Genomic DNA, 27,967 nt, shown 5'->3' with positions numbered 1-27,967 from the left:
TAAAAACTCAACGCTAAATGCTATTTATTTAATATTTATTTTGTTCTTCAAAACGAACTAAATCCAAACTATTTACACATCTCAATTGTTCTTTTCCAAAAGTTTCATTACATGTATGCTGTTATTTTAACAACATTCAAAGACTTATTAAGCAAAAGAGCTGAGCTGACTGGGATATAACTTTCATTATATCTTTGAGGCAAGTATTGTAGGAACTACACTTTCCAGAGCTGAAATAAACCACATGATCAACCTCATACCATCAGGGGACAGGATCTTTTCAAAGGCTGCACCCAAACATCCAGGGCTCTTTGAAAACACAATATTGTAATTTATCTAATTATAAAAGCATATGTAGTGCAGTAAAACAAACCTGTTTACTCTTCTAAGACAGACTGACCCAATACCACACAATATCAGCTTTTAAAAGTGTCAAACAGGTATTTTTACACTCATTTACAAATAACAGACTTGGTAGTATACTCAAGTGGTTAAAGTCAATTTCTTTGTTTTGGCAACTGATTACAACAACATTAAACTGAGTAACCATTTAGTATTAATTCAGTATCAATTCAACAGTTATGACGTACTGGAGCCTACTTTGGCTGCTTCAGTGTACACAGCTATAGCAGGTAACAATTCACTAAAACCTTAGCTCAATGAAATGTACACATGTATTCCAAGTCTAAGCTGTCGGTATTCAATGAAAATCAGTTGCCATTTTGATTAAAAACTGCATATTGTTTAGTTATTAATGATACAAAAAAGCTACTGGTTGACTAAAAGCACTGACCTCTCAAATCCAATTAGATATACATACATGGAACAAGACACTTTCCAAATCTTCGGGACATGAAATTTACTTTCCCGTAACACACGACTGACCAGTTGATTCCTCAAGTATGCAGTGCCATCAGAGATGGTCAGCAGCACAGATAAAGCAGAGGCAATAGGGGCCGAGTTACGACCCACCTCAAGATTAAGTGTCAAAACCCACGAACTACAAATCATGCTTCTATTACAAGCCTGATTTGACATCTCAAAACTGTAAAAAGTACCTTGTAGCTTCCAAAACATTCAAGTCCCCTAGAGTGTAAAAAAATGAACCAAAAAGCCCCGACTTTTATCTCAATTTGAGGAGGACCCGTCGCCCTGGTTCAGTTTTGCATATATCCAACAATAGTTACCACACAGCAACAGGTATGTGTTTTAAGCCAATTCGGTGCTTCCCACCCTGTCAGCTCAGCTCCCGACAGTACAGACTTCAGCCCTTTATTAAGCCTGCACCTTCAGCAATAATCTAAACAGGAAATCAGAACATATCCACTCTTCATTTTAAAGAAACCAAAAGGGCAAAAAAAGCCAACCACCAGCAAAATCAGATTAATCAAAGACTGTGTACTGCTCTATTCTGTAGCTAACTTTCACGTTATTCAGATGTATGTGTATCAGGTACACAACAGACTGTTAGCAAACAAATAGTCTTGTAGAAAGCGTTCTTTCTTTGACTTTAGAGGACAGTCAACAAGGTGGTTCCCAACTTAAAGTCATCATTTAGAGAACATTTTCAGTTAGCCATTCAGGACTGAACTATACAATTTAAGGCATGTTGAACAGAGAAATAAAGCAAAAACCACTATGAGAAAATTCAAAACACAAAGTTTTACATTATTTACAAAGCTCAGGGTTTATACTGATGAGCGTTGATGCTTGTGTGTGTCTGTATCTGTGTTATTTGATATTGATGTAGCCGTTGTGTGTGCAGACGTGGTTCCAGAGGAGAGCCAGTGTAACTGAGCGTTGCGTTGTCTGTAGGTGTGCCTGTAGTGTCTGCAACTCCTCTGGACTCTAGAATCTATGTGACATGTAGCTATGTGTTTTGTCATGTTTCAAAGTCTTTTTTGTACAATTCGTTCAGTTCATCCAGTTCCTCAGCTGCAGAGACTTCTGGTAGTTTAGGTGTAAATCCAGCTGCTTCTGTCCCGCTGGTAAAAAAATAAAATAAAATAAAAAAGACCTCCACGCAAACACCTGAGAGTTTCAGGCTGAGGTGAGTGATGACATCTGGGCAATACGTGCTTCTTTATCCTTTTCCATCGCTGGAAAGCGCCTGATGAGTCTATCACCTCCAACACCATGGGCTCCATGGTTGATGACACCTGTTAACTTCATCTGGTAACTGTCCAACTGATAATGCCAATGGCCTGCCCAGTCCAAGGTCAAGACAGAAAAGTTTCTTAGGGTTTAAGTTCAAAAGGACAGGTTTAGGGTTAACTGGTTTATGGGTTGGCTGTGGATTAGATCCTCCTTGCAGAGGGCAGCAAATAAAACACAGCCGGGCTCCTGTGAGAAGACAGAAAGAAAGAGCACGAGACCAGCATCACCCTTCACGGTCCAAACAACCCTGAAAGAAACAAAAATACCACAAGATTACCCAGATCAAATTAAATCATTAGCATTCAGAGCCAAGAAAAAATGAAGCGAAAATATATCTTACCAATGCCAAGGATATTTCCTCATGCAGTCACTATAGCTCTGAAGGTAGTCATCTGGTTGGGAGATGAAGTGGAAGCATCCTGTTCCAACAGATCTTCAAACCTAAGTCTGCCTCTTTAATTTGCATGTTGATCAAACACTCTTGGTGGGGCTCTTTCTAGCGACAGCAACATCCATTTTGATAAGTAACTATCAGTCAGTCTTGGAGCCACTGTGGTATGTCCAACACCTCAATGTCCATGTGATTTTTTTTCCCCCTTCCGGCCCCGATTACTTCGGGGTTACTGGCAAACTAAGGGAAACTCACAGCGAGTCTATGTCAAACTATATTCAAAAAGATTGTTTTTTTTTTCTTGAAGAACATTCATCCACATCATCAATGTCTCATGAATTTTCCTTCATCCATTTGCAAATTTTCTTTCTACTCTGAAAGGTAATACAAAAATATGGTTATATACAGGAGGTGGGAGAAGACAAGCTTCTCGAGTCTCTTATTTCAGTTTGGGAATATCTTTTCGGTGACTTTGTCAAAGTCATAGCAATCCTCCTGTTGTAATTGTGCTCCCATCCCCAAAATGGTACCTCACAGCTTGAATGAACAAAAGTGCATAGGTGAGTTGGTGAGGGCAGGGTGTGAGTGCGTATGAGGGTTGAGGTGAAGACATGAGCACGAACCAGGTGTACTCATACCGCCCTCTCAGTTCCCTCTAGGGTTATGCAGCCCCTGCACTCTGTTCTCTACAAAACAGAGCCCGTCCTTGATTTTCACGCCTCTGCTCCACGGTTGATCGCCAAGTCTCAGGATCCACGACCACACACAAAAGTTCCTGTTGGAGGATCTTGTCCATGTTGTTGTGGTGCCTGCAACTCTTCCTCAAACCAACACCACTCAATGTCCATATGGCAGAAGCGCACTTGCAAACCCCACCCGTCTCATGTGGGAACCAAAACAAAACTCAAAACAAAAAACCTGCACCCACAGATATCCATGTGGTTTGTAAACAACCAAAGCTCCAGTATGGAATAGAAAGAGTCCTTTCTTTTAATTCTTAGTCACTATTTGTACGACCACGATTGTAGAGGCAGTGTGTTCAACTGTATCCATCCCAAGTTTTTTTTTTTCTTCTCCACTGTGTAAATAAAAAAAAAGTCCTCGCTAAACTCTTTCAAAGCATTTTTGTATTTTGTTTCCATTTTTGAAATCTTCTGAGAAAAAAAAAAAAAAATCTGGTATCAGCACGGTTTTGTCATTTTTTTGGAATACATTCAATGTTTTCTTAAGAAAGAAATAATACACACACACACACACACTTCACATGGCGATAATGAAACAAAAATGAAAAACAAATTAAGGAAAAAAAAATTAACACACAACAAAAATAGCAGCCCCAAGTGCTCATTATCTTAGTCCAAATACTTTTTAAACTTTGTATATAATGTATATATTCATATATATTTTTCATTAAAAAAGAAAACTCGTCATTATCAAATTGCAACAACGAATAGGTAACACAATATGCTAACATTTCATGCACCGTTCTGTGCACTTGCACATTAAGATGCTGTATTTTTTTTTTTTCAGAGTCAGAAACTCGACACCTTTCATTCACAAGTTCGAGAGCTGACAAAAGGCAACGTGATCACACCCCAGGAAAACAGACTGGACTAACCTTCCGATGGATCACCCCTAGACTGAACTAGAAATATTTACGATATAAACGTACATACTTTACATACACTGTGCTGAGCACTGACACACATCGCACTCGCTCTCAAAAAAGAGTTAATGTCTCAATGGCCACGCACCCTATCCAAGTTCTTAGGCACAATTGTGCATTCATACACATACAAAAAAAGCACATGTATTCAAAATGAGTACCTGTAGTCTTAACTCATTTCTATGAACAGTAAATGAACATGCACACTGAAAAACACATACATACAAAGTCTCATTCTGATGCACGCACAGTAATGTCCCTCATGATTTGCCCTGTCTCTAGTCCTTACAGGTCTAGAGACAGCTCCCCGTGTGGAGAAGCTAAGGGAAATAAACTAGTGGTGGTCATCATGTTATGAGCTCAAAGCTAACATTTACAAATGTATGCATTTCTATTTCGTCTATCTGGGGATGAAGAGCTGGTGAGAGAAAGGATGTGTTGTGCAATTGCCCCCTCTCTCTCTCTCATTCATTCACTCTCTCTGTCAAAATGTCCCTGTTTGGAGAAGGGACACACACACACACACACACACACACACACACACACACACTCTCTCTCTCTCACACAAGCACACACTCTCTTTCTCTCTCTCTCTTAACATGAGAATACAAAATTACCATTTGAACAAAAAAGACAAAAATGGCCTCTTATGTTTCATACGTCTTGGTAAGCAACAAAAGGAAAAAAAAACAAAACATTGTGCAGACTGGTATATTACTGACACAAACCAACTCTCACACATCAGTCACTCGCTCAGTCATTCATACACATTCACAAAAATATTCACTTCTATAGCTAACCCCATTGGTTTGATTTTTTTTGTTGTTTTTGTCATTTCTTTTTTAGGCAAGTGCAAATCTTCAAGTTTTTTTATAATCCATTTTTCAATAGCTTTACTTTTATTATAAACGTAAAAAAAATGCTAGACAAGAGTAATATCAACAGTGTTTGTCTTTTGAGAAAGGATTTGCTCTCTGATAAGGTTTCAACTAAAGGTCCCCCTGACTTTGAAAACCTAACAGCCCGACCATTTCACCGCCCTCTTCCAGTTCTGATGCACATGCACACAGATAATGTGTGTGTGTACACACACTGTATGCGCGCGAATTCCCACCACACACACACACAAAAAAAACTATTCAAATCCCATCTCAATAAAGTGCATTAGTTCAGTATAAGGTGCTTAATCTTTTGAGTGCCAGAGGATACCATCTTCCTTTTAACCTCACCCCTCATCACCCCCCTGCTCAAGTGATCAACTGGTGCAGCAGGGAGCCCATTTTTTTTTGCCAGAGGGAAGGAAAGAGTGGGAGGCGCAGATCCAGGCGCCTCCACCCTGAACCTCCCCTCACACTCGCTCCCTTCCCATCCCCACCCCCCCGGTTCCCCCAGCAGTGCACATTCGTCATCAGGTTTGTCTGATTAAAAGACAGAAGGCCTCAGGTAGCTATTGCTGCTGCGCTGCGTCACATCAGTAATCCTCCACCATCTCCATCTCATTCAGGCTCAGACACTCGCCTGCGTTGTGGAATGAGTACCCTGCAGGGAGGAGGGGGCAGAGAGAAGAGACAGAGAGAGCAGAGTAAGTATAGAGAAGGATGGGATATGGGGGAGTTGGAAGGCCTGGCTTAGACAGTGTACAAGCCAGAAATGATTTATAAGAAGAACCTTTTGTTCTGGAAAAGTTAAACCTTATTTGTCAATGTGAGAAGAAGCCACCTCATCACCATAAATATTACATGTATGGTACTTAATTAAAAAGACAGAAAAAGTAGACACATCTAAGGTAACTAGGTAACATGCCTAGATGAAAATGAGACACAGAAGACAAACTCAGAACCCTTTGGCTATCGTCTGAAGGCAATGCAGTCTCTGGGGGCAACGGCCGATGTTTCGGGGTGTCCAGGGTAGCCCACAGATTTTGAAATAATGGATATCCAAGCCAAGACTTCCTCTTCTGTGCACCGGTCATTGTTTACATTCCTATTAGCAATCTCAGAACTAATTTATCTGTCCAGCTATCTATCTGACGACAAATGCAGATACTAGAGCCTGACCGATATGGGTTTTTGGGGGCCGATGCCGATTTATGAGCAGATATTTTGATTTTAAGAATGATTTGGATAGTAGACCCCTTGTATAAACTACACTTGAACAGGCTGATATTGAAAGCTGGTATGTATGTGGCAGAGATGGGGACTCGAGTTAGAGACTCGGACTCGAGTGTGACTTAAGTCACACACACAGTGACTTCAGACTCGTCCTCAAAAGACTTCAGACTCGACTCGGACTCGAGGTGCGGGACTCGTGAACAATGTTTATTTTTAGGAAACGTCTGATGAGCTTGCTGTTATTCCCTCCCTGCGTTACCTATAACCTGCCTACGTAACACGTAGCATCTGCTGCGCGCGGCTGCATGTGAGAGAGGACAACAAACACCGGCAGCTGCTCCGCCATTCATCATAAACTTTGGCTTTAAAACTTCATAAAACAAGACCCAAACAAAGAAGCGCTGAACGCAAATAGGTGAGTAACCTGTGGTAAGTAAACATGTTTAGCTCAGTACTGGCCATCTAACGTTAGCTTGCTTCTTGCTTCAGCTACAACCTACGAGAAGTTTACTCCGACTGTCGTTCGTTATGAAAAGATGAATGAGCGTTTGTTTACTTGCCAAACTTGTGGTGGTCGATTAACGTAATCATTACGTCACGCTGGCTGCCATCACGTTTATTATTACTGATGGCTAGAAAGAGGTTACAGGTTTATTGTTCATCATGTAACCTTACAGTTTTATTTAGTTAACGTTACACTGGGTTTAAGAGTCTGGGGAGTGTGTTGACTTACAGTATTTTAATAAGCTGTCATTAATTGCATTGCACATTACATGGTTGTGCTCTGTAAATGAAAAACAGGTTACAGTTACAGAATTCCTTATAGCTATGCAGTTTTATTAGAAACCTGGATTGAATGCAGCAGGTGATACAACATTCGTAATAACCACGAGAGACTTGAGACTTGACTTGGACTCTAGCTCAAAGACTTGTGAGCATCTCTGGTATGTGGGCTATAAAACTTTTTCCTAAATAGATTATGTTAATAAGATCGATGACAGTCTCAAAAAGTGAACATGTAAACAGTTGCACATCAATAAATATTTGCTACTGGAAGGTGCAACCTTTTCAGCAGTCTGTAAACAGAGAGAATAAGCATGTGTATTTCACTTTACACATAATCTGCCATAATGTCAATGTAGCACATTCACATCTAGTTTATCCCTTTACCTGCACTCTTTAATTCTAACCAAAGCTACGTGAAACCATTTAACAACTATCGGTATAAATCATGGCGTCTAGGATACAGTGAGCTGCTGTTGAATACATCTAATACAACATGACTCTCTACAAAGAGAACCTGCGACTTTGACATTTAATTTAACTAACGTTATAACTACAACCAGAGCCGTTACGGCTCTGACTACAGCGTTTCACATCTACAACGTCACACATAGAGGAAATACAGGAAGCCGTGTTAGATTCTTGTTCAGCTCACATTTCTTTACATGTCCGCTCTGGTTTAATCATTTCAGACACGCCGACTAACTGCAGACAGGCGTCTCACAGATATATTTAGAATACGTCAGAAACTATAGTTTAGCGGCTTATTAATGTTAGCGCTCCTCCACTAGGGACAAATGTGGACCGTTCAGTAGAACTGCCACACTGTTTGAAATAAATCTACAGTTACGTCTGTCAGCAGCTTCCAACACCCAGCTACCGTAACATCAACCTGCTGTGAGCTGGTAGGACAGGACATGGCAGAGAAAGGGGGAGGGTTAGCAATTCATAAATGTTTTCAGGAGAGGAGAAGTAACTGGGTCTGTTTTTAATATAATTATTAAAGTCATGTAATTAACTTGACAAAAGACCAACTCGCTGCTAACCACAGCCCTGTGTGTGTTTGGTTTCTACATGCTGTGTGTAAGCTCCCGTAAACTCCGGTCAGCTGACTATTTTCTTCTGTGGTTTTTATGGTGAGGCAGTGTAGTTAACAGGAGAGCTGCAGCTGGTCGCCCTCTGGTGGGCAAACTATGCAAAACCCATGACATGAGTGAAGGATCTGACTCTAGGTTTCTTTTTTAATTGTCATATATCTGCCGTTACAAACGGCCGATGACGATTAAATGCAGTGAGCTCATATCGGCCGATGATATCGGTCGGGATCTAGCAGATACATCTTCAAAATGCTAAAAAAAAAAAATTAATAAAAAAGAATTATTTAAAGCTGGCTATTTATAGATTCTAACCATTTACAGATAAATTAGGTCAAAAGAATGAAATAAAATGCTGGTGAGGTCACGTACCTAAGATGCTGGGGTCAGAGTGCAGCATCATGGGCTGTTTTTTCTTCATCTTTCCCCCCTGGTTGTCATAGAGACCAGCCTTGCCCATGTGGTTGGCTTGAAACATGGACTGCAGGGTGCTTGGATTCATACCTCGCATTGAGTCCTAAAAAAATTAAAAAATTAAAAATTAGAAGACCCGACATATTTTGTGCAGTTAAGCGCAGTTTCCATGGGAACACAGCCATCGACCATTTTGTTATATGGAAGTGGTTTAATCTGAAGTTGGTTGGAAAAACTCTCATCCATGTCAGACGCTCTCAGTGGCTCCAGCAATGTTTTTTTCTAATCAGATTTTACAAAATAAAAACAAAATTCATCCTTTGTTTCATAATGGTCCTTCCTTTATGAAGAAAGTAAGTCCTTTCTTGTCATACCATTCAGTTACTGCTAGTACTTTAATGTCTTCAAAGAGCCCGATAGGTAACTTAAATTTGACTCTTGCACTCATTATGATTTTGGAAGTTCTCCCAGTTGCTTTGAAGGAACTTGTGTGCCCATGAATGATGTACAAAATGTGGATTTTTGTTAAGATATTTGCCGCTGCCAGGCCAGGTTTGATATCTAACAATTATAAAAATACATTTTGGACGAGCCATAAAAAAACAAACCCTACACTTGTTACATTTGTTAATGTTATAGTAACTTAAATGGAGGGCTTCTATTGTAGCAGCAGGGGACACAACAAGGCAACCACAATTACTGCTGTCAGCACTAGGGCTGGACCCGAATATTCGACCGTTGGGTACACATTCGATTTTAAATTACGAGATTCGATTATTGAGGTTTTTTCCCCGCACGCCTGACCTCCGCCGACAGCAGTGAACGTAACACTCCAGTTCACATTGTGTGGGAGCACTTTAAACTGAGTGATGACAGCAGTAGTGTGGAAGTTATGGTGTTTATTGATTTTACAATTGCTTAATTTCATTACAGACCAAAACAGTCAATTTTCCTACATTTTAAAATGAATCAGTATCAAACTGTAGGCTGGAAACAAACAGCAACACAATGAATGCATTTAAATAAGCCTACTTATATTAGGCCGACTGTAGAAGAAGCAGCATTATGTCGCTATAATTAAAATTAAAAGTGAATTTTGCATAATAACGTGTTAGATTTAGTTATGCTACCGGAAACACCACTCATCCCGTGCGCTCTCCACCTGGACCCCCGTCCGGCTAAACTATTCCCGGACTCTGCTCTGGACCTGCTCAGATCAGACTCTCTGCTACGGTTCCCCCTGCTCTGTACAGCAGCCACCAACCCGGTTTGGCACGCATCAGTTTTCACTCTGCCTGCTCTTCGCCTGCTCTTCACCTGCTCAATAGGCCTACGATCCTTTTAACCCCGCAATAAATATTTCTCCCTTTCTTAGTCCTGCACTTGGGTCTGCAAGCCACGCTGTAACAAAGTTAAAAACCAAAGAAGAACATCATTCGTGCCAGCTCTAGTCAACACTAACACAACTCAAGTCCAACTGTGTTTGCTTGTACAGTACAGATGCATATCTGTATTTACCTGCAGAGGGAAGTTCATGTTCAATCCAGCCACTTCCTTTGATAACTGGGACACAAAGAGTAGTAGAGGTGGTCACAATAAAATAACACCAAATCACAATTTTTAGCCTATTAATAGTATTTTTAAACATATTTTATGGTGTTTATACAGATGGGGTGAAACCACAAGTCTCTAGAACAACTTCAGTGCTTCTTGCCAAGTCTGTGGAACTCAATTGCAGGGATGAACACCATTCCTCCACAAAATACCCCCTTATTTATATAAACACAACCTTTTTTATTGGTTATCTCATTCAGATCGAGATCTCTCTTGCAACAGAGCGCAAGTACAGAAGATGGAAAGACAGACAAACACAGTCAGACATAACAAAAGGATATATGTGCTATAGATTTTAAGATGAAAGTTTATATTATATCATTTGGCATTAGAGAGATGGTGGTGGAGAGCATCTTACATGCTGGTCCAAAATCTTCCCTAGGTGTGAAACTGGGAAGAGATCTGGTGACTTTAAAAGGTCGTAGCATTTTATTCACATGATTTTAATACTTAAACCGTTCAGTGAGGCCTGATGCACAAAAGCATCTGCATTTAAAACTTCTCTCCACTCTTTTATTCAGGCTTTTTATTAATTTGTCCCCCGTCTGTCTATCAAGTCTGACCTTCATATAAAAACAACATCCCCAAATATGCATATGCCCACATGTGAGTGTGATGTAATTTATCAATAAAGTGTTCACATCTTGCCTGTACACCACAGTAGGGCTGTAACTAACAATTGTTCTCATCATCAATTAATGAAAAGAAACAGCAAGTGGCCATTTTCCTTCTTTCATTTTGGATCCTGAACTGATGTATCTAATGGTTATGCTGTTCTCAACATAAAGACCTTTCAAGCTTGGCCTACCTGCTGCTGCTGTCTCTGTTGGTTGGCTTTCTGTTTGGCACGTCGCTCCAGAAACTGTTTGGCGAACTCTTTGGCTTCCACTGTGTCCCCTAGGTAGGACCGGATGAAGTCCAGCACTGCATAGGGAGACTCCACCTCCTTCAGGTATGCCACAATTGTGGCAACTTAATAAAAGACATACAGTTTAAATAATGAGAAACGCTGAAAAGTACATAAATACTAAATTGTGTGGTGTTTAAACACATAGCGATCAGCCATCTAAGCTGAGGGATGAATTCTCCTGAGACTTGACATTGCAAAATACTTAAAAGCTGAGCAGCCTACCATCCAGAGAGGAGGAGGAGTTGTTGGCAGAGGTGTTGAGAGCATGCAGCATCTGTTCACACCAGGTGGTGAAGCCGTCCTGAGGCTTCATGCCCTGCAGCAGCTTCAGCAGCTTCTCCTCCTCCTCTGTCCGCTTACGACGCATCATGTACTGTTCACTGCAAAGGATATACAGGGTTCAATGCATATTATATGTTTATCAACTGCCGGATAGGCACATATGTAAAAAAGGTACTTAATTTTTAAAAGGAACATCCAATATTTGGTGGCCATGCATAAATGTATATTTTAGTTCATTTAATCTCACGTACCTGAGAGAAGGGCTGCTGCGGCTGTTCTTCAAGCCCATGTTGTTGTTGCTGTTGCCACGCAGGCCGCCCTGGTTCTTCACAGCCTCGTCCCACATGCCCATGCTGCTTGAAGAGCCTCCACTGCCACTCTTGCCCTCCATACCACCAGGCCCGCCCCACATGCCAACACCGTCCACCCACTGCCCTCCCATGGAGGAGCTGCCCATCGACATGCCAGAGTGCTGGAAACAAATAGAGAAATCATTATGACAAGCGACATGTCATTTTCTATTTGCAGTCTCTACAATGACTTTCTGTATGAAACCATGGAAACATTAAATTGGGAATTTAAGTCGCTGAAACTCACGCGGTCTCTCTGCTGCTGGGCTCGCTGCTGCTGCTGCTGCTTCAGGAGCCTCTCGGCCTCCTGCTGCATTTCCAGCAGAGCCAGAGCCTGGGGCTTTCCTGCCTTGGCAAGCCCAGAGGAGGGAGCCCCGCTCCAGCCTGAGCCGCTTGCCCCAGGACCCTGCTGCTGGGGGGTCTGCTGCAGCAACTTCATGATCAGTTCCTGCTGTTGACGACACTACAGGAAGATAATGACAGAAGTCAGCACTTTATAGTGGTAATGCTCATTTATCAACGCAGTCAAACCCAGTGAGCAGCCATTTTTATCGCATTTCATCTTCAAAGGGTTATATTTAAGATGATGAGAACCAATTTTGATTTCTACACATTAAACGCATGTAAAAAACTAAACAAAAAATTTTTAAATTCTCAGTGTACAAAATCTGAGAAGTATTTGTTTTATTTATCTGTAGCCCAAGGCACCAGGCAGGGGAGAGGGAGATGCAAAAATATCTCCTTCCTTCTTCTCACCTGCTTGCGTCTGAAGAGCTCTTCCTCCTCCCTCCTCTTCTGCTCTTCCTGTTGCCTCCTCTTCTCCTCCCTCCTCTTACGCTGCTCCTCCTCCTCGCGCTTCGCCCTGAGTTCAGCGTCTCGCCTCTCCTGCTGGAGCTAAAAGGGAAACATGAGATTACAAGCAAAATACTTTTACTCAATCCTGGCTTTGCATTTGGCACAATCCATTTTCATTAGTTACTGTGCCTGCTAGTATTGTTAACACGTTTCGTAGCTGGCAACAAAAGGTGCTTTAAATCATTTTAGGTGAAATGTTTCAGCTGTTGAAAGAGATACAATAAAACTGAGAGGACTAACTGTGTGTACTATATACATATATAGTGTATTTGACTGAACCCACCTTTTGAAGCTGTTCGAGAGTTGGACCCTGAGTAGAAGGATTCATTGTTATGTCCCAAAGACTGGCTTCACCGCCTACATGAAAATAAGATTGGGTTAGGGTTATTTTTGCATCATTAGGTACAGTCTTCATGCGTTGCTGCTGCGTGCACAACCAGGTGCAGTCTAGAATGTACCTGACGGCTGTGAAGCTGAGGTATGCATGTCCCACATGGACCCTGTATCTGGCACTGACATCGACCTGTTCATCGAAGGCATCATACCCTGCTCACTGCACCTGGAACACACAAAGCGAAGCCCAACACAGAAATGAGTCCCAAGGCAACATCTGCTCTGGTGTAAAGTGACAGAAAGTAGGACACACACGTAAGATGAAACCTATCTCCCCCCATAGGCCTACCTGTTAATGAGCTGGAATAGCTGCTGCTGTTGGAGCTGCTGATATAGAGCTGCTGCTGCTGCCAGCTCCTGTTGCTTTTTCAGGCGCTCCTGGTCCAGGTTTCCCTGATAAGAGAGCCATCACCAGTCACTAAAACGTATCTCCAAACTCAACACACCAAAACACAGCTATTCAAACTTAGTGGGTCTGACAAGCAATTGCTTGTGGTAGGTTTTACCAATCACACGTTACTTGCAGCCGTCTAACAGGGAATAGTTTGTCCTTTATAACTGCAGACTGTACTTGAACTAGTCTGGGTGTCTTACAGGATATATGTTACAAACTGACCATACAGGAATTGTGCATTAGTAAGTAACATGTCATAGATGCACAAACATCTGCTCAACAGTGCCACGTTCAAAGGTAATGAACATGGAAACATCTGTAGTGTTACACTGCAGCATTAAATACTGGTGTGGAATCTGCCCTGTTCTGCTCCACTGGTGTGAAGCTTACATTTAACCAGTGACTTTTACTGGAGGCTGCTGCATAATGTTTTTAGGACTATGGTTTGAATATTGACATCTATTTCCCACTACCTACAGGAGGGAATACATGTATTAACTGTTACACAATTCATATGACAAGAAACAGAAAGGTTTGTGTTTAAATCAAGTAGGGGGGGGAATTCAGAAATGCAGCCCCTCTTGTTAAACTGAATTTGAATTAATCATTTGTCTTTTACCGTGACCTGTCTATCAAGCTTCCCTCTCCTCTGCATCCTCCCTTCCCCATCCTCTACGTTGGCTGAGCTCTGACTCACAGTCCCGGCGGGCCCCCGGGTGGGCTGCGGGCGCTGCGTTGGTGGTGGCTGTCTCACCAGCAGGGGCGGCGGGGAAGGCCCCGGGGCGAAGGGCACGCGGCCCCACATCTTGATGACATCCCCCAAGGGTTGGAAGCCCTCGTCGCAGCCCCGCTTCACCAGCAGGGTCATGGTGAAGTAGCCAGCCTGGAACCACTCACACATCTCCACAGTGGTGAATGGACCTGAGTGTGTGTAGGATTGGGAAAGAGATGAGTTTACACCTCAAGGCCTATAATTAGGTTGCTTACTTTGTGGGCCTCATTTAAAATAGTTCAGACAAAAGCAATAACAATATTGATGAATCGATATGCTATGCTTAAGTGTTCGAGCGACTGTAAACGCCACAGTGTGCGAGGGTACCCTGGATCTCTCCCTGTGGGTCCTTGTAGAACCACTTCATGGCAGCCTCATGTGAAAGCGGCAACGCGGCTGCTGTGTTCCTGCTCTCCTGCTGCTGCTGCAGAGCCTGGGTGAAACACTCCTCCTCCAAAGAAGTGTCCTGCAGTGATGCCACCATCTTCTCTGCCTCCTACACACACACACACACACACACACAGGTTGTCAACACTCAATCAATTTACCGGGCAAATTAATTTTAGACATTTCGCTTGGGTCTTTTAATTCAGCTTAACCATCAAGTTGAGCAAAAGTAATGCTAGCTACTATATTTCACAGATTTAATCCACATAATGAATTCTGTAGCAAAATAATCACTGGTTGCGACAGTCTTCTCAGGAAAACGAATTTTCAGTTTAGTTAAAATGAGCTTCACGTTACTATTACATAATATATCTGAGACAGCTGTTGGAAATGTGCCTCCTGATGTTCCTACCTGCTGCAGGTGCTTCATGCCCTCGTCGTCCTCGGTGTCTCCTCCAGATGGAGGGAGGAGAGGAGCAGCAGAGGAAGGGGGTGGGGGAGGCAGACTGGAGGAGGTGGGGACGCTGGGGCTCAGCTGGGCCTTGGAGCCCCCTACCGGAGCCACATCTGATACAAAAACCAGAAGAAGAGAAAAAAACAACAATACATTAGTAAAACAATGGGCTCTATTTTTAGTATTTCTATTTAAAGGGACGGCCAGGTTGGATGTGAGGGGTTAGAGCCACCTACTGCTCTGTCTCTGATACAGCAGGAGCGGCAGGCTCAGTAAACAAGATATTAAATGACTGGGGCTAAACACATGGAGGCCAAAAGAGCTTGGCAGAATGCAAGAAGCCAAAAGAGTCTAAAGTTACAGACCCAAGAGAAGACTCAACGCTTCAAATCTCAATTTTATAATTCAAGAAAGAATGAATAGCCAAATGTTTGGAAGTTAACTATTTACAACAATCATATATATTTCTGTTTGCTCCAGTGTTTCTGCCCATGTTTTAATGTCCTTTTCATGTATTCCTCCTTTTCCACTTTTCAAACTGATCCAATGACAGAAAGTGACAAAAAATTAAAAAGGTCAGGTTATTAATAATGGTGGCACTCCTGTAAAGCTTTTACTGTAAAGCAAGACTTCAGTTATCCACTGAATTCAAATTCAATGCTCAATAAGCAAAAAGCTGGTCTAAACCTGGATTCAGATCAGAAGGTTGTGTTATTAAAATCCATACAAGATAGTCACAATACGTATATCTAAAGTCTGACATACACGCTTTGACAACACATAATAAATACTGTCCAGCATCAACCAAAGTTAGCATCAGTCTCCCAGGAGAAGAATGCAACATGGGTTTGTTTTGCATCAATGAAAACACAGCAGAAGGTACTGCGCTCTGGGGACATTTCAGCCCAGTCCTCAGAGGACAAATTCAGGTGATTAGCGCAGGGTTGTGCTGCGGTGTGGGCGTGTTTATTTTTGCTTTAGAAGTGCTGTGAAACAATTAGAAAACAACATTTTATTTTTCTGATCGATCTGCTTTCTCGCTCCTGGTTCTCCCTCCCCTCATTCACTCTCTAGGTGGCTCGACCTTTGTTGTCTCTCTCAAACTAATTAAAACAAACCACAGGACTAAAATTCTTGGTATCGCTATTCTTCATTGTACATCACAAGCCAGACAGAGACATCTAAGCTAGGTACAAAAAATAAATCCAGCTGGTTCACAACTGGGATCATAGTCTATGGTCTATGACCTCGGCCAGGATATTGCCTGGTTTCTGTGACATTTCAGGCTGCCTGTGGAGCACTGTGGCCAGACGTCGGGTTGTGTTTCTCCAAAAGTTGATTCGGTTTACATTTTTCCGCCCCCTGCGGCCTCCTGCCTTGCAGCTACCCGAAAGGGTTGAGCTGTAAAACCTGTAAAAAGTAGCTCTCTGAGTTATGAAATGATACTGTGATTTTAACGGATGCGAAAAACACTTCTATGATGGAGTCTGTGCGTAACACAATGTGACATCATTCATTTTTAAAGTGTGACAATTTCAGACATAAAATGCGAACTTTGTGTGCAAAGGCCATTAGTCTGGAGTGTGGTTGTATTTTGGTTTTTATTAGAGTGCTGAGAGAAACATGATCGAAGAAAATCACTTTATAGTCACTGCAGGGTAAGTTCACTTTCAGCTCAGTGCATGATGTGGGGACTTCGGTATGAGGGATCATGTCACAGTTTGTCTGTCTAAGTTGCTAATAGCTTGTAAACTGAAGCTCTCAGTGTTACCTACTCTCGTAAAAACACTACGTATATATACACACTATGTTTTTCTGCTGCTGTAAGCGTCTGTCACATTATGCTGTTGCCCAACCAACATATTGTGTTCATATAAACTCAGGCAGTCGTCGTAATTTTAGTACATACTTCAGTCCGAAGCTCAAACCACATACATTCATTTGTATCACATTTCATATCATACTTACAAAGTAATTTTTTGTATTTTCATGCAGTCTTGTTTTACACTGCCCATTAACTTTTTAATATAGAACATGCTGAAACTGATGACTACAATAAGTACACCTCAATACAAGATGTCGGACTCAGAAAAAAAAAATTGCCTAAATAGATATATAATGCTGCCGCTAAATGAATCCATCTTCGTGTTGTTGGTAGCACAAAGTCTACTTAAACATGGGAAGACCTGGAATAAGGCCTACCTTCACTGGGTGTGCTGCTGGCATTGACAGGGTGGCTGTTGTTCAGCTGAGGGTTGTCCACCACTGGGCCAGTGTTGCTGGGTCGAGGCTCCAGGAACGGAGGGGTACAGTGGACTGGAGGAGAAGAAGAGGGCGATGCAGGCTTCGTCTCACTATCCCCTACAGCAGAGCCGGCTTCTTTACCCTCTGTGAGGTGAGAGTGGAGGAAAGGAAGAAATAAACATTAAGTAGCCTGTGATCAACTAGGAAAAACTGCGTGGACAAATTACAAATAATCTGCTAAAATAAATGCAATAATCAACTGAACACATTATGTCCGTCCTCACCCTTGTCTTTGTCTCCTTCAGCACAGTTCCTCTCAGTGTCAGCAAATATCTCCTCTTCTTCATCCTCCTCTATCCCCTTAAACTCTAACTCCTCCTCCAGGATTGTCTCCTTGCCACTCTTCTGTCAGGAAAGGTAGAGCAAATGAAACAAACGCTCATGGACACTCATGAGGTCAGACAATAATAGAAATATCAAACACTTGAAATACAATGTTTAATATAAAAAAAAAAAAAAAGAAAGAAAGAAACACACCTTCATAGGCATGAAAGCTCCAGAGGAGTCAAAAGTGCCCATCTCCCCATCTTCCTCATCTGTACACCACTCAGGCAGGCCGTCCCTGTCATCCTCTACTCCCTCACTTCCTGCACGCCGGCGGCCACCGCCATGACCCTCAGAGTCCCGGAAGTCAAAATCAAACTTCCTCCTCCGACTTTCACCTGGACCATGGTCCCGCCAGCCTGCTGAGCGAGGACCGCCATCTGACAATAAATTGACCGCCATCAGTGAGGATGCTGTCCCAAGTACTAATCAGAGGATTCACAAAAATATAAAATATTGTTCAATGAAACAAAAGGTACAGAAACAAGGTTTCATGAGACAGACACATTGCCAAGGTACAGCAGACAATCATGTGGTTGTGTCTGGGGATCTGTTATATCTCACCTCCAGGGGGTGTTGTTCTGTCATTAACCAGCTTCAGTTTAGAAGTTTAAGATGGGTTTAAACATACGGTCAAAAGGCCATGTGGTCACTTGTTGTGTCCTAACTGAGGTTTTAAAATACAGCTGTGTCTCTGCCAACAGCCCAGTTACAGTGTTTTGTATAAAATCACTTCACTACCACTAGATGTCACTGTATCTAGTTATTAAGTTAGACCAGTACACACAGTGTCACAACTGGGGTGCAATGGCATGGAGTTAGGAAGAGTTTAAAGAATTGTCTTTTCCTGTGTATTGTACTGTATTGTGTGTATGTAACATTTACAGGGATCATGTTTTAGCTGATGTGCTCCAGGTCATGATGAGCAATGTGGTTTAAAGTTGTTCAATACAAACTGACCATGCAACCAACATATAAATCATTCTGTCACCTGAAGATGTTTATTTGTGAGAAAACAGAATGAATTTTTTTATGCTAAAAAGGACAAACTGTTTGAGGATAGAAATCAATTATATGTAATATATATGTATATCAGGTACTTAGGTCGGTAAGTAAAAAGTTTGTAAAAGTTAAAATGACGATTGTTAACCATTTATGCAATTATCAGGATTATCTTTACTTGGCAATTAGTCAAGAACTAAAAGTGGACAATTTAACCAGTTCAGCTGCATTTCAGTGTGAAGTGTTAAACCTCTGAAACCACCAGTTTAAAAACTCCATTCCAAACTAAGCTAATAGCTACAGTTCCTCTATAGTGAATAAATTCATATCAAGGGCTTGTGGACTGCCCATCATGCATTTTAAAAAAGAAAATAAATGCAGAGGACTCTGCTGCTTCTCGTGTTTAGCGCTCATTTTCAACACAAACAACAGTTTAAGGCGGCACTGCAACTAAACGTTTGTATTTATCTTACCCTCCCTGCGGGGTCCAGTCAGTCTCCAGCTGCTGCCTGGCTCCCCCTCCTCCTCGTCCTGCTCTTCCCGGAGGGTGCGCCAGTTATCGCTGTCAGCCCTTGTGTACTCCTTCCTCCCTGGACCCACGGGACCCACAGACTCTTCAAAACCAGGACGCCCCACCTCCCGACGCAGCGGCTTCTCAAATCGACGCTCACGCTCGCTAGACAGACATTCACATCAGATAAGTGATAAACAGAAAAAAACAAGCCAAAAACATTAAGTAGATTTTATCCTAGAGCAGTGGTTCTCTCGTTGTTAATGTCACCACACAAATCATTTTCATGCAAAGTTAGGTCTTGTCAACATTTACCGCCCCCTCCCGGATTTTGTTATTACACCACCCAGATTGAGAACCACTGCCCTAGAGATATTTGTCTCACAGATACCAATTGACACATTTTAACCAGGCCCATGTAGAAAAACTACTGAAGAAGTACAACACATAGATACTTTGGTTCAGTCTAGACAGGTAAGAGAAAAACATCCCGAGGAAAAATCTACAAAAATACCACAGAGGATTACTGAGCTTATTACACTGGATGACAGCTTCTCTCAGCGGTGAAGACATGTGCCCTTTACTACGCCATGGAGCCATGATTTATTTGACCTTCTGGGAAGTGTGTGCTGGGGTTTTTTTCTTACCGGTCATCCCAGCTCTGGCTGCGGTGTATCTCTCGAACACTGCGGCCAAAACCCACCTCCGCCTCTTCAATACTTCTTTGGTAGAATCCACCTTCACCACGACCTCGTCCTGATTACACACACACACACACACACACACACACACACACACACACACGATGAAACCCACTCAGCATCATTCTTCTAAGTTGTTTCCTTGGCTGTCCTGAACCGGACGGCTTGTGTTTACATTGGCCATTCATATGCGCAGTGTTGTGTGTGCACAAGGTGAGTTCATGAGCCCAGTGGTTTTAGGCAGGTGTGGCTGGACAAAAGGAGGACTATTTAAACAGGCCAAGAGGAAGTGTGCTGCATCAAGATGGTGGAAGAAAAGGGGGAAATAAACACTTCAGTGGCTGGCTTGAATAAACTGTTTTACTTTGCCTGGATAACAGCCACTGTAGTTTCAGCCAAGGGTTTTGGGCAGCACTTGTGTTGCTGTTGGATTCATGTTAACTTTAGCACAAGTGGTTGTGGATTTATTGTTGAGTGCACTTCGGCTGAATCAGTGCTGTGCTTTATTTGTAGCACTTTTTTCTTTTCTAATTGGTGTCTAGGGTGGAGTTTCAGTTTTTTACCTCGACCGCCTCGTGTGGCCCCTCGTCCTCTGACCACTCCAGCTGGGGCAGCACCACCCACCCCTTTTCCCATGAGCCTCAGCACTGCCACACTGTTCACAGACATGGAGAAGTTCCTCTGCAGGGAGAGAATGGGAAGAGCAAAAGGGAGGAATGTGAGGAATGTGAGCTCACAGCCACATTTGTCAACCAACAGAACAGACTGCTGAGACATTTGCAGGTATCTCTGTGTTTGTGGCGGACCTGCTCCTCCTCAGTGAGAGGCACCAGTGCCAGTGGCTGCATGGGCTCATCTTGCAGAATAGCAGCAAACTCCTTATCCTGCATGTCCTCTGGGACCTAAAACAGAAACAAAACTTTTACCATGCTTTCCAAAAAACAACTGACCTACATAAGAAGGTGTTCATTTTTGAAGAAAGTACATCCAAGTTCAAAAGCAATATACATGCTGGTTTTTAAAAAGTGCTTGATCACTTTTATCACCTACAACTTTCTCATATTGTGAAACATTAAAGATCATCCTTCGTATTCTGTGATTCCCTACAGTCCCTGTGTATAGTTTTCCCACTAACCTTGTTGTCTTTGATATAAAGTGCTAACATCTCCTCTCGGCCGTAGCGGTACTCGGCCAGCTTGTACTTTGGCATGGCGGGTGAAGGAGGGGGGGACGTCACACTCCCCCCACTGGACAGTGCACGGAGCCTGGGTCAGGAAGAGTACAGGAATCGTTAGGAATCGGGATCATGAAATTTTAAAATCAATATTTCTTGTGTGAATCTTGTATGAGACCAAACTGGGTATAAATATTTCACAGTATCAAATACACAAGAAATCAAATAAACCAGTAACCATAGCTACTGGTCAGGTGCTATTATGCAATTACTGAGTGAACCTTTTAATTTTTTCCGATCTACTAACTGGAGCTGACATACAATGTAGAAAAATCACTTAAATAACTTGGTGTACATTTCCCTGCTTGCACATAATACAAAAAAAGCTGCTGTTATGAGACTGTGACAGAATTCCTTTTAATCTGAATCAGAGAAAAAACATTTAATAGCATCCAGGGGAAAAAAGAATTTACTAAATGTTCTGTAACAAAATCGACCATCCTCCTACGCAGGTCCCCCCTGAATACACTTGGCTCAACACAGATGATATGTTAGCTTCCAATCTCAAGATTTCATTTTAAAAAAGCTATTACCAGCAGGCCAGATTCCACGGCCTGCTGTTTAACAATGGCTCCACTCAAATGCCTCTACAAAGTGTGTCACTGACTCACAGCCACACATCGAAACCATATGCAACTCTGAGATGTGAGTGTAGGGTGTAAGAGGTAAAGGAAAGCATCATGTAAGACCAGTTGGTTGCATGTGGCATATCAAAGAGGGTTAAAATAAGTGAAGCAGCGACTCACAAGCATTCTAAGAGCAGAGTGGAGGAAACATGCCAGTGGGTGGGGTACTAGGAAATATTTTTGTGTCTTTGTATCCACTTCACTTGTATTTACCTTAGCAAAAATGTGCTTCCCCCTTAGCATGACAAAGCATGAAATCTAAAAGATCTTCCACACTCTGTACATTCCTAACCATTTGCAACAGTCTTTCAGGGTAACGACTGGCTTAATATTTGTTGCATAAATCTAAATGCGAGGCAGAATGTTTTGACTTTGAATTCTACCACGATGACTAACATCCTTGCCGACTTCACTGCCAACAAAACCTCAAAAGGTCTTAATTTTGTAACGCTAACAAGCATTAAAAGACTTGTAAACATGCTGGCCAGACAGCTGTATGTGGTGAGCACATGAACTGGCCACTACACAGCGACATTAAAAGAGGGTACGACGATAAAAGTGGGCTAGAAGGGCCGCAGAGAGGAAAGCAGCTGCAGATGTGTAAAGAGAGAAATATTCTGCGAGGCTGGCACCGCACCAAGAATGCGCACAGCAGTCACAGGCCGTTAGAGATGGAGTGCTACCAAACTGGAGACTACGCCCCCTCCATTAATCGCTATCCAAACATACACTGAAGAGGAGGAGAAACAGCAGAGAGTCAGACAGGACACTGCTGTAACAATACCAACACTTTGCACTTGAAGGTGAAAACTATTTTGCCACAGTTAGTAATCAGACCATAAATATGTCTTTAAAAACTGAAAACATTAAATTGCGTTTACAAACCCACTGAATCTCGAATGTTACTGCCATGCCACTGCCATTTTGATTCACTAGTACACATGAACTGTTTCAGCTCGAATCTCCACAAGGGCCATTTTTCAATGACATCTAGTATAGACAATCCTGATCCCCAGCGGATGATTCCTAAGTTGTTCAATGACAAGATAGCTCAATAAATTAAGGCCAAAACTACATGATATTCACAATATATAGTGTAGTTTGCCAAGTTTTTTTATTAGCCCCCTGACATTTCACCATTGTCAGTGTCACCATTCGGGCAAAATGTCTATTTTACACACAAAACAATTTCATAACAAAATAATTGAATGTGTAGATTAGATGTGTAGAACGTATAGAAGAAAAGTCCAACAAACGCTGTGATTAGGTTCAAGGTTTGAACATCTACAGTTCCATGAGTAAACTATGATGAAGACCCGGTGATAAGGTCAAAAGCTCCAGAACAAGCAAGTAAAGTAGACCTGCAGCGGAGTTGAATCATAAATCTTAATTAAATCTTTAAGCGTTTTTAATCATCATGAGAGCAACCATAATTATTTTCTTCACAATATGCTTATATTAAGTCCTCAGTGCTACTTGATACTGTAAAGAAGTCAGATGAATTACCATTCTGGGCCGAAGTTAAGAGTCTCAGCAGTCATATTCCTCACGTCCACACAGAACTGAGTATCTGAGGAAAAGAAAAAACGTTTTTTTTTTTCCCCCCGCAGAAAACTCCCCCCCCACAAAACACATGTAGAAAATGTACAAGCAAAGGAATAAATGTGCCCAAAACTGCCTTACCCTGTCCAGATGATCGGAGCAGGCTGGACTGGGCTGGACCAGGCTAGAGCTGGCTGGCTTTAGTTAGGCTTAGGTGACTAGAAGGCTGAGTGGTGCTTAAGCTGTGGTCACAGAGCTCCCCAAACACACAGACACAAAGAGAATAGCTGCCAGTTTCAGGTGCTTGAGGAATACCAGGTTATCAGGTCCTAACTAGGTAAGGAAATGGGGGTTCGACGTTTGGAGAATGGAAGCTCCTGCTACTCACAGCCGAAAAAGGTTGTTAAACATAAAAAAAGAAACAAAAAGAACCTCGGAAATTAACAATGGAACAAAATAAAACACTCTTGCTAGTAATAATGTTTTCTTTTTTTTTCCTTTTTTGTTTTTACAGCAGTTATTATCTCACATTAAAGTTAAAAATATGAACTGATTCATCAAAAAGGTAACGCAGGAACTAAATAACAGCCAACACAATGAAACAGGCTGCTGGAACAGCTGCCGAGAGCAGACGCGACTCGCACTTCTCTTCTCCTTTCTCTCTCTCCCCTCCGTGCCTTTTCTCTCGCGCTCCAACTGAAATGTGGATTGACGGAGACCCTCCAGGTAACTCCTTTTATTTCCTGTCCTCCCTTCGCACCACTGGAAATGAAGCAGAGTTTGAGAGAGGGGATCAGAGAAATCGAAGGAAAAGCAGAAAGAAAGAAAGATTATCTTAGGAGTGTACACTTAATAAATTAGCTGCCGGTGAGATGCTATTTCACAGCTTGCAGTCAATCTGTATAGTGATAGGAAAAGTGTAATTTGATTTTCCATTGTGTAGCCTTGACACGCTGTTTTCGCAGCGTGCCTTGGACTTACTAAAAGGGTACCGGCCCAATTTCATCAATCCGTTACAGCACACTGAGCAAAGAGACAAAACACTGTGGCATTCCTGCGCGGAATAAATGAAAAGCAAACTATTTGTAGTCCGGGGCTCATTCGTAGCCCAATGTTGCTGCTGGTCACAGGAGATTTTCCATCAACAAATCTAGGGAGTCTTCAGTGATGTTGTGAACCAGCTGCTTCTAAAACCAAGCGCCTGGTTGGGGACAGTTCCTGAAAATGCCACGACAACTAAACCGTTATCCGGTAACAGGTAATGCTCGCACATGGTTACCGTGTCTCTATCATACCAACGACGAGCTAGCATCCCTGCATTTACACATTTTCCCGTTACCTTCATTATACATGAGTAAGCCATCTCATTTTAAGTTAATAGTGACCATTATTCATGTGATCACTGTTTATGAAGGTAATTGGGTTATTTTAAACTTGGAACTTATTTTCCTACTTTTTTTACTATCATGTATATTTTAAGTTTTCACACTCGATTTGCTCGGAGCCCTGCTCTCTAATACACAACCACCAGGCCAACACTATCACAACTAGCTGAACTCAAGATGTGACTTAACACATATCCTTTTAACACTGTAAGAGTGGGCGTTGTGCCATCACATGCAAGGACACTGATTATGTTTCCCAAGCACCATCTAGCACTAACTTATGTTGTTTTTCAGAGTCCTGGTGTGAGTCTGTGTTTCAGCTTTTTTTATATTTATTTTTACAATCTGCTCTATGTTGCTGGGCCTTCTCGGCTACTTCAAGGACATTTAAATTAATACTTTTATAAAGACGTTAGTGGGGCTTCTTCATTATGAACAACTGACACTAAATTCAACAGAAAAAAGTCTGAACCATAAAACTAGCAAACTAAGCACATGTTCGTCCTGACTTTGAACTTTGCTGTTCTTGTCCTTTGGAACGGTGTTTACACGGTAACACTTCTGGTCACATCAAATCTGCTGTCTTAAATAAAAGTTTATCAGCAGTAGCCAATTACAATAACTTCCACTGTAACATCCATTGCTACTGTTTTTACAGAGGTATCTGTCATTTGAATTTACGTGGTTGCATTTCCCAATTGTGTGCAATGTTGCAAACTAGTAGTATTCCTCTTTTGCATCAACGGGAAGAAGACGTCCTTTATTCAGATATTCCAGGTATCAACAGAAGATTTTATCTCCACCTTGAGTCTTAGTTATTGGCACACAGTCAAAAGTATTCCAAGTACTTCATTAGCAACCCTGGTGGCACAAAGTATGACTACATGATCTGAATTGATACACATAACCCATGCCATTTCAATTTTAAGAAATGAAAATATCAATAACTAGATAACTTTGTCCAGATGTTTCAATTTTCAAGGATTACATAACCTTCCAACCTACAAGTCAGCGTCACTTCCCTGCAGCTGCATAGTACACGCACTTCCATTCTAGCAGATTACCATTTTTTCCATTTGATTTAGCTTCCTAATTATGTAGAAATGTCAATTTTATGTACCCGAAGTTTGATGTTAGTGGGAAGAACAAGCTCAAACTTGCCAATTACTTTAAAATACAAGGCATTCAAACTGTGGCGTCCAATAAATGATTACTCAAAAGAAAACTGATCGAACTGAGTCACATGTAACACAGTTTACAGGCTTAAAAATTGCGTCTAATGTCAACACTGCATGAAAATATTGAGACGGTGCCCTTATGAAGCAAATCAACAGTTATTGCAACATAAATATAGTACTCCCGTTTTATACTTATTAGCCATGTCCACATATCCCTGTTGACTTAATTCAAAAGTCCTCTGACATGTAAGAAGTGGAAAAACAAACCTCTGGAAGAGTGGCGAATAAAACTGATTTTGATTAAATGATTTTAAAATCCAATATAAGTAAAGATTTCTTTTGATATTTGAAAATAGTTTTTAATTATACGGCCGTCTGTTGTGTTTTGTACTGCTAATGTTGGAACTTCTGCAACTTATTCCTGAAATTAGTTAACACTCAAAATCAGTACAACATGACCGCAGTACAGTACTTCAACAGTCTACTACCTTCAAAGGACATTAAAAAACATAACTATTGATACTGCAATATACGCATGTTTCCAACATCAGACTGCAGTGAGGGTATAAATATTTAATTTTCATTTTGGTTCACCTGCTGGAGGTGAAGCTGGCCCTGTGTCTGTGAGAGCTGAAGGCATTTCAACCTCTATAGTAACTGACTAAATATAATAGTCATGATGGTAAATTGGTGGCAGCTTTGTTGAAAAAAGGATTATACCATTTCCATCATACCTCTGGCTGCCACAACTGTTTGACAAAGTCCTTTGGCTGCTGATGCCTCATAAATCTCTAGGAATTAATTGACACTGGCAATCACACTATAAGTAACGTCCTGTAATTTAGTAAGCACTGTGACTTAGAACATGTGCTCTTTGACATTATTTATCAGTTTTAAAAAGGCAGCAAAATAAGAGAACATTTAAGATTAGGATTCAATTATGGCACTTTAACCTAACCATCTTCAATGTATTTCATGACTTAACGCCAGACTTCAAGGAAAGTACAGACATTTTTGATATTATATGTGTTATAATACTAACCTCTCACTGAGAAACTGAAGCTAAATCACGCAGGAACAAGGCTGCTTGCAGAATATCAAATTTCTTCTGCATTTTAATATTTTCAAGTGTTGAGCACTTCAAAACGTGGCGGGCTAATGAATTCAAACTGCGAAAGTGTAGACCGTGAAGCTATGCTAAAAAGTCCCATTCAATGTACAACAATTTCTAACTTTTAACAACCGGAACAATGCTAAATTGTTTGGTCGTAAAGACGGCTAACATATATAACACATGAACCAGCTCAAGTTGACATTAGCTAACGTTACCGTCAGTGGTTGCGAGCTACATTAGCACACTGTTCGTCTTTCAAGCTAAATACAGCAGGTCGATGTTTGGGGAAGTTAATATAAATTAATCGTTACAACAGTATTTGCCCCACAATATCATATTTCTGTTGCATAACAGATATGTGTTAGCTAGCATGCTACCTAACCTAGCACACGGTAAGCGTTGAGAAAAGGCCTTCGTTTGTAGGTTCAAATGACACCAGATATGATGGCGGAGGGGGCGGAGTGTTGGGATCAGACTCCCCGGCCTGCTCCGCCAATGTGCGGACGACCACCGCCACTCTGCTGTCGGTGATAAGCTGGCGCTATTGCGATGTAAACAAAACAATGACACAAACAACTGAGTTTTACCCGTACGAGGGCTTAGTGCAAACGCTTTTCACAAGAAAAGACAAGCTCAAACCATTCGAGCTGCAGCAGCCGAGGTTAGCCTGTTAGCTCACGTTAGCCAGCTAGCTAGCTAGCTAGCTAAAAGACAAGCTGCAAAGAGGAACCATCGCTTACCTTCACTGTTTATAGCTACCAGACTTGTTGTCTGCACGGTGTGTCTACAGCCAATATATCGTATGCATTGGTCTCTTTAAACACTGTAAACGTATTCATTCGACAGAATCGTAATTTCAGAAAGTCGCGCTCTGTGTTTTATTTATTATTTTTCCCCTCTCCTCCAACGGTCGCAGCTGCGTATCAGTATGTGTCTGCTGGCTCCTGTAGTCGCTGCTCTTGTTGTTTGTGTTTCGGAAACATGGCCGTCCGTGTGATACCACGTGACTGGGCACTGAC

General features: G+C 41.7%; 1 protein-coding gene across 9 annotated transcripts; it reads right to left on the bottom strand.

Annotated features, from left to right (window-relative positions):
• Positions 1–18: 18 nt before the first annotated feature.
• Positions 19–27,949, bottom strand: gigyf1a (GRB10 interacting GYF protein 1a). 9 transcript variants are annotated; one of them, XM_038730151.1, is made up of 26 exons: positions 27,689–27,949; positions 23,413–24,033; positions 23,236–23,299; positions 21,005–21,134; positions 20,676–20,771; positions 20,433–20,550; positions 19,816–19,924; positions 19,131–19,333; positions 17,809–18,080; positions 17,556–17,673; positions 17,230–17,415; positions 14,986–15,140; positions 14,514–14,682; positions 14,034–14,335; positions 13,310–13,413; positions 13,086–13,186; positions 12,911–12,984; positions 12,529–12,666; positions 12,020–12,235; positions 11,674–11,894; positions 11,363–11,520; positions 11,039–11,202; positions 10,135–10,179; positions 8,575–8,719; positions 2,498–5,753; positions 19–2,404 (listed from the first exon to the last, which is right to left on the bottom strand). In XM_038730151.1, exons 3-25 carry the CDS (start codon positions 23,268–23,270, stop codon positions 5,686–5,688), a joined length of 3,327 nt encoding a protein of 1,108 aa, XP_038586079.1. In that variant the 5' UTR covers positions 23,271–23,299; positions 23,413–24,033; positions 27,689–27,949; the 3' UTR covers positions 19–2,404; positions 2,498–5,685. The 9 variants fall into 9 exon arrangements, with proteins under 9 accessions (XP_038586079.1, XP_038586082.1, XP_038586085.1 ...); XM_038730154.1 differs by having other exon boundaries at positions 14,112–14,335; positions 17,556–17,676; positions 27,689–27,948; XM_038730157.1 differs by having other exon boundaries at positions 14,169–14,335; positions 17,556–17,676; positions 27,689–27,948.
• Between the last annotated feature and the right edge of the window lie 18 nt (positions 27,950–27,967).

The sequence above is a fragment of the Micropterus salmoides genome, unplaced genomic scaffold, assembly GCF_014851395.1.
Source record: "Micropterus salmoides isolate LMB-PRFRI ecotype aquatic unplaced genomic scaffold, ASM1485139v1 Ms_hic_scaffold_2, whole genome shotgun sequence".
NCBI lineage: Eukaryota > Metazoa > Chordata > Actinopteri > Centrarchiformes > Centrarchidae > Micropterus > Micropterus salmoides.
This window is presented reverse-complemented; position numbering and strand designations above follow the sequence as displayed.

Bases quoted from the DNA above. Each gene is read 5' to 3' on its own strand.
- gigyf1a (XM_038730148.1), bottom strand. From the start codon at position 23,270: ATGACTGCTGAGACTCTTAACTTCGGCCCAGAATG. The intron at 19,334-19,815 runs GTAAGAAAAAAA...ATGTCTGTCTAG, and splicing joins AGCCAGAGCTGGGATGACCG to CGAGCGTGAGCGTCGATTTG. The intron at 11,895-12,019 runs GTGAGTTTCAGC...ATTTGTTTCCAG, and splicing joins CCCAGCAGCAGAGAGACCGC to CACTCTGGCATGTCGATGGG.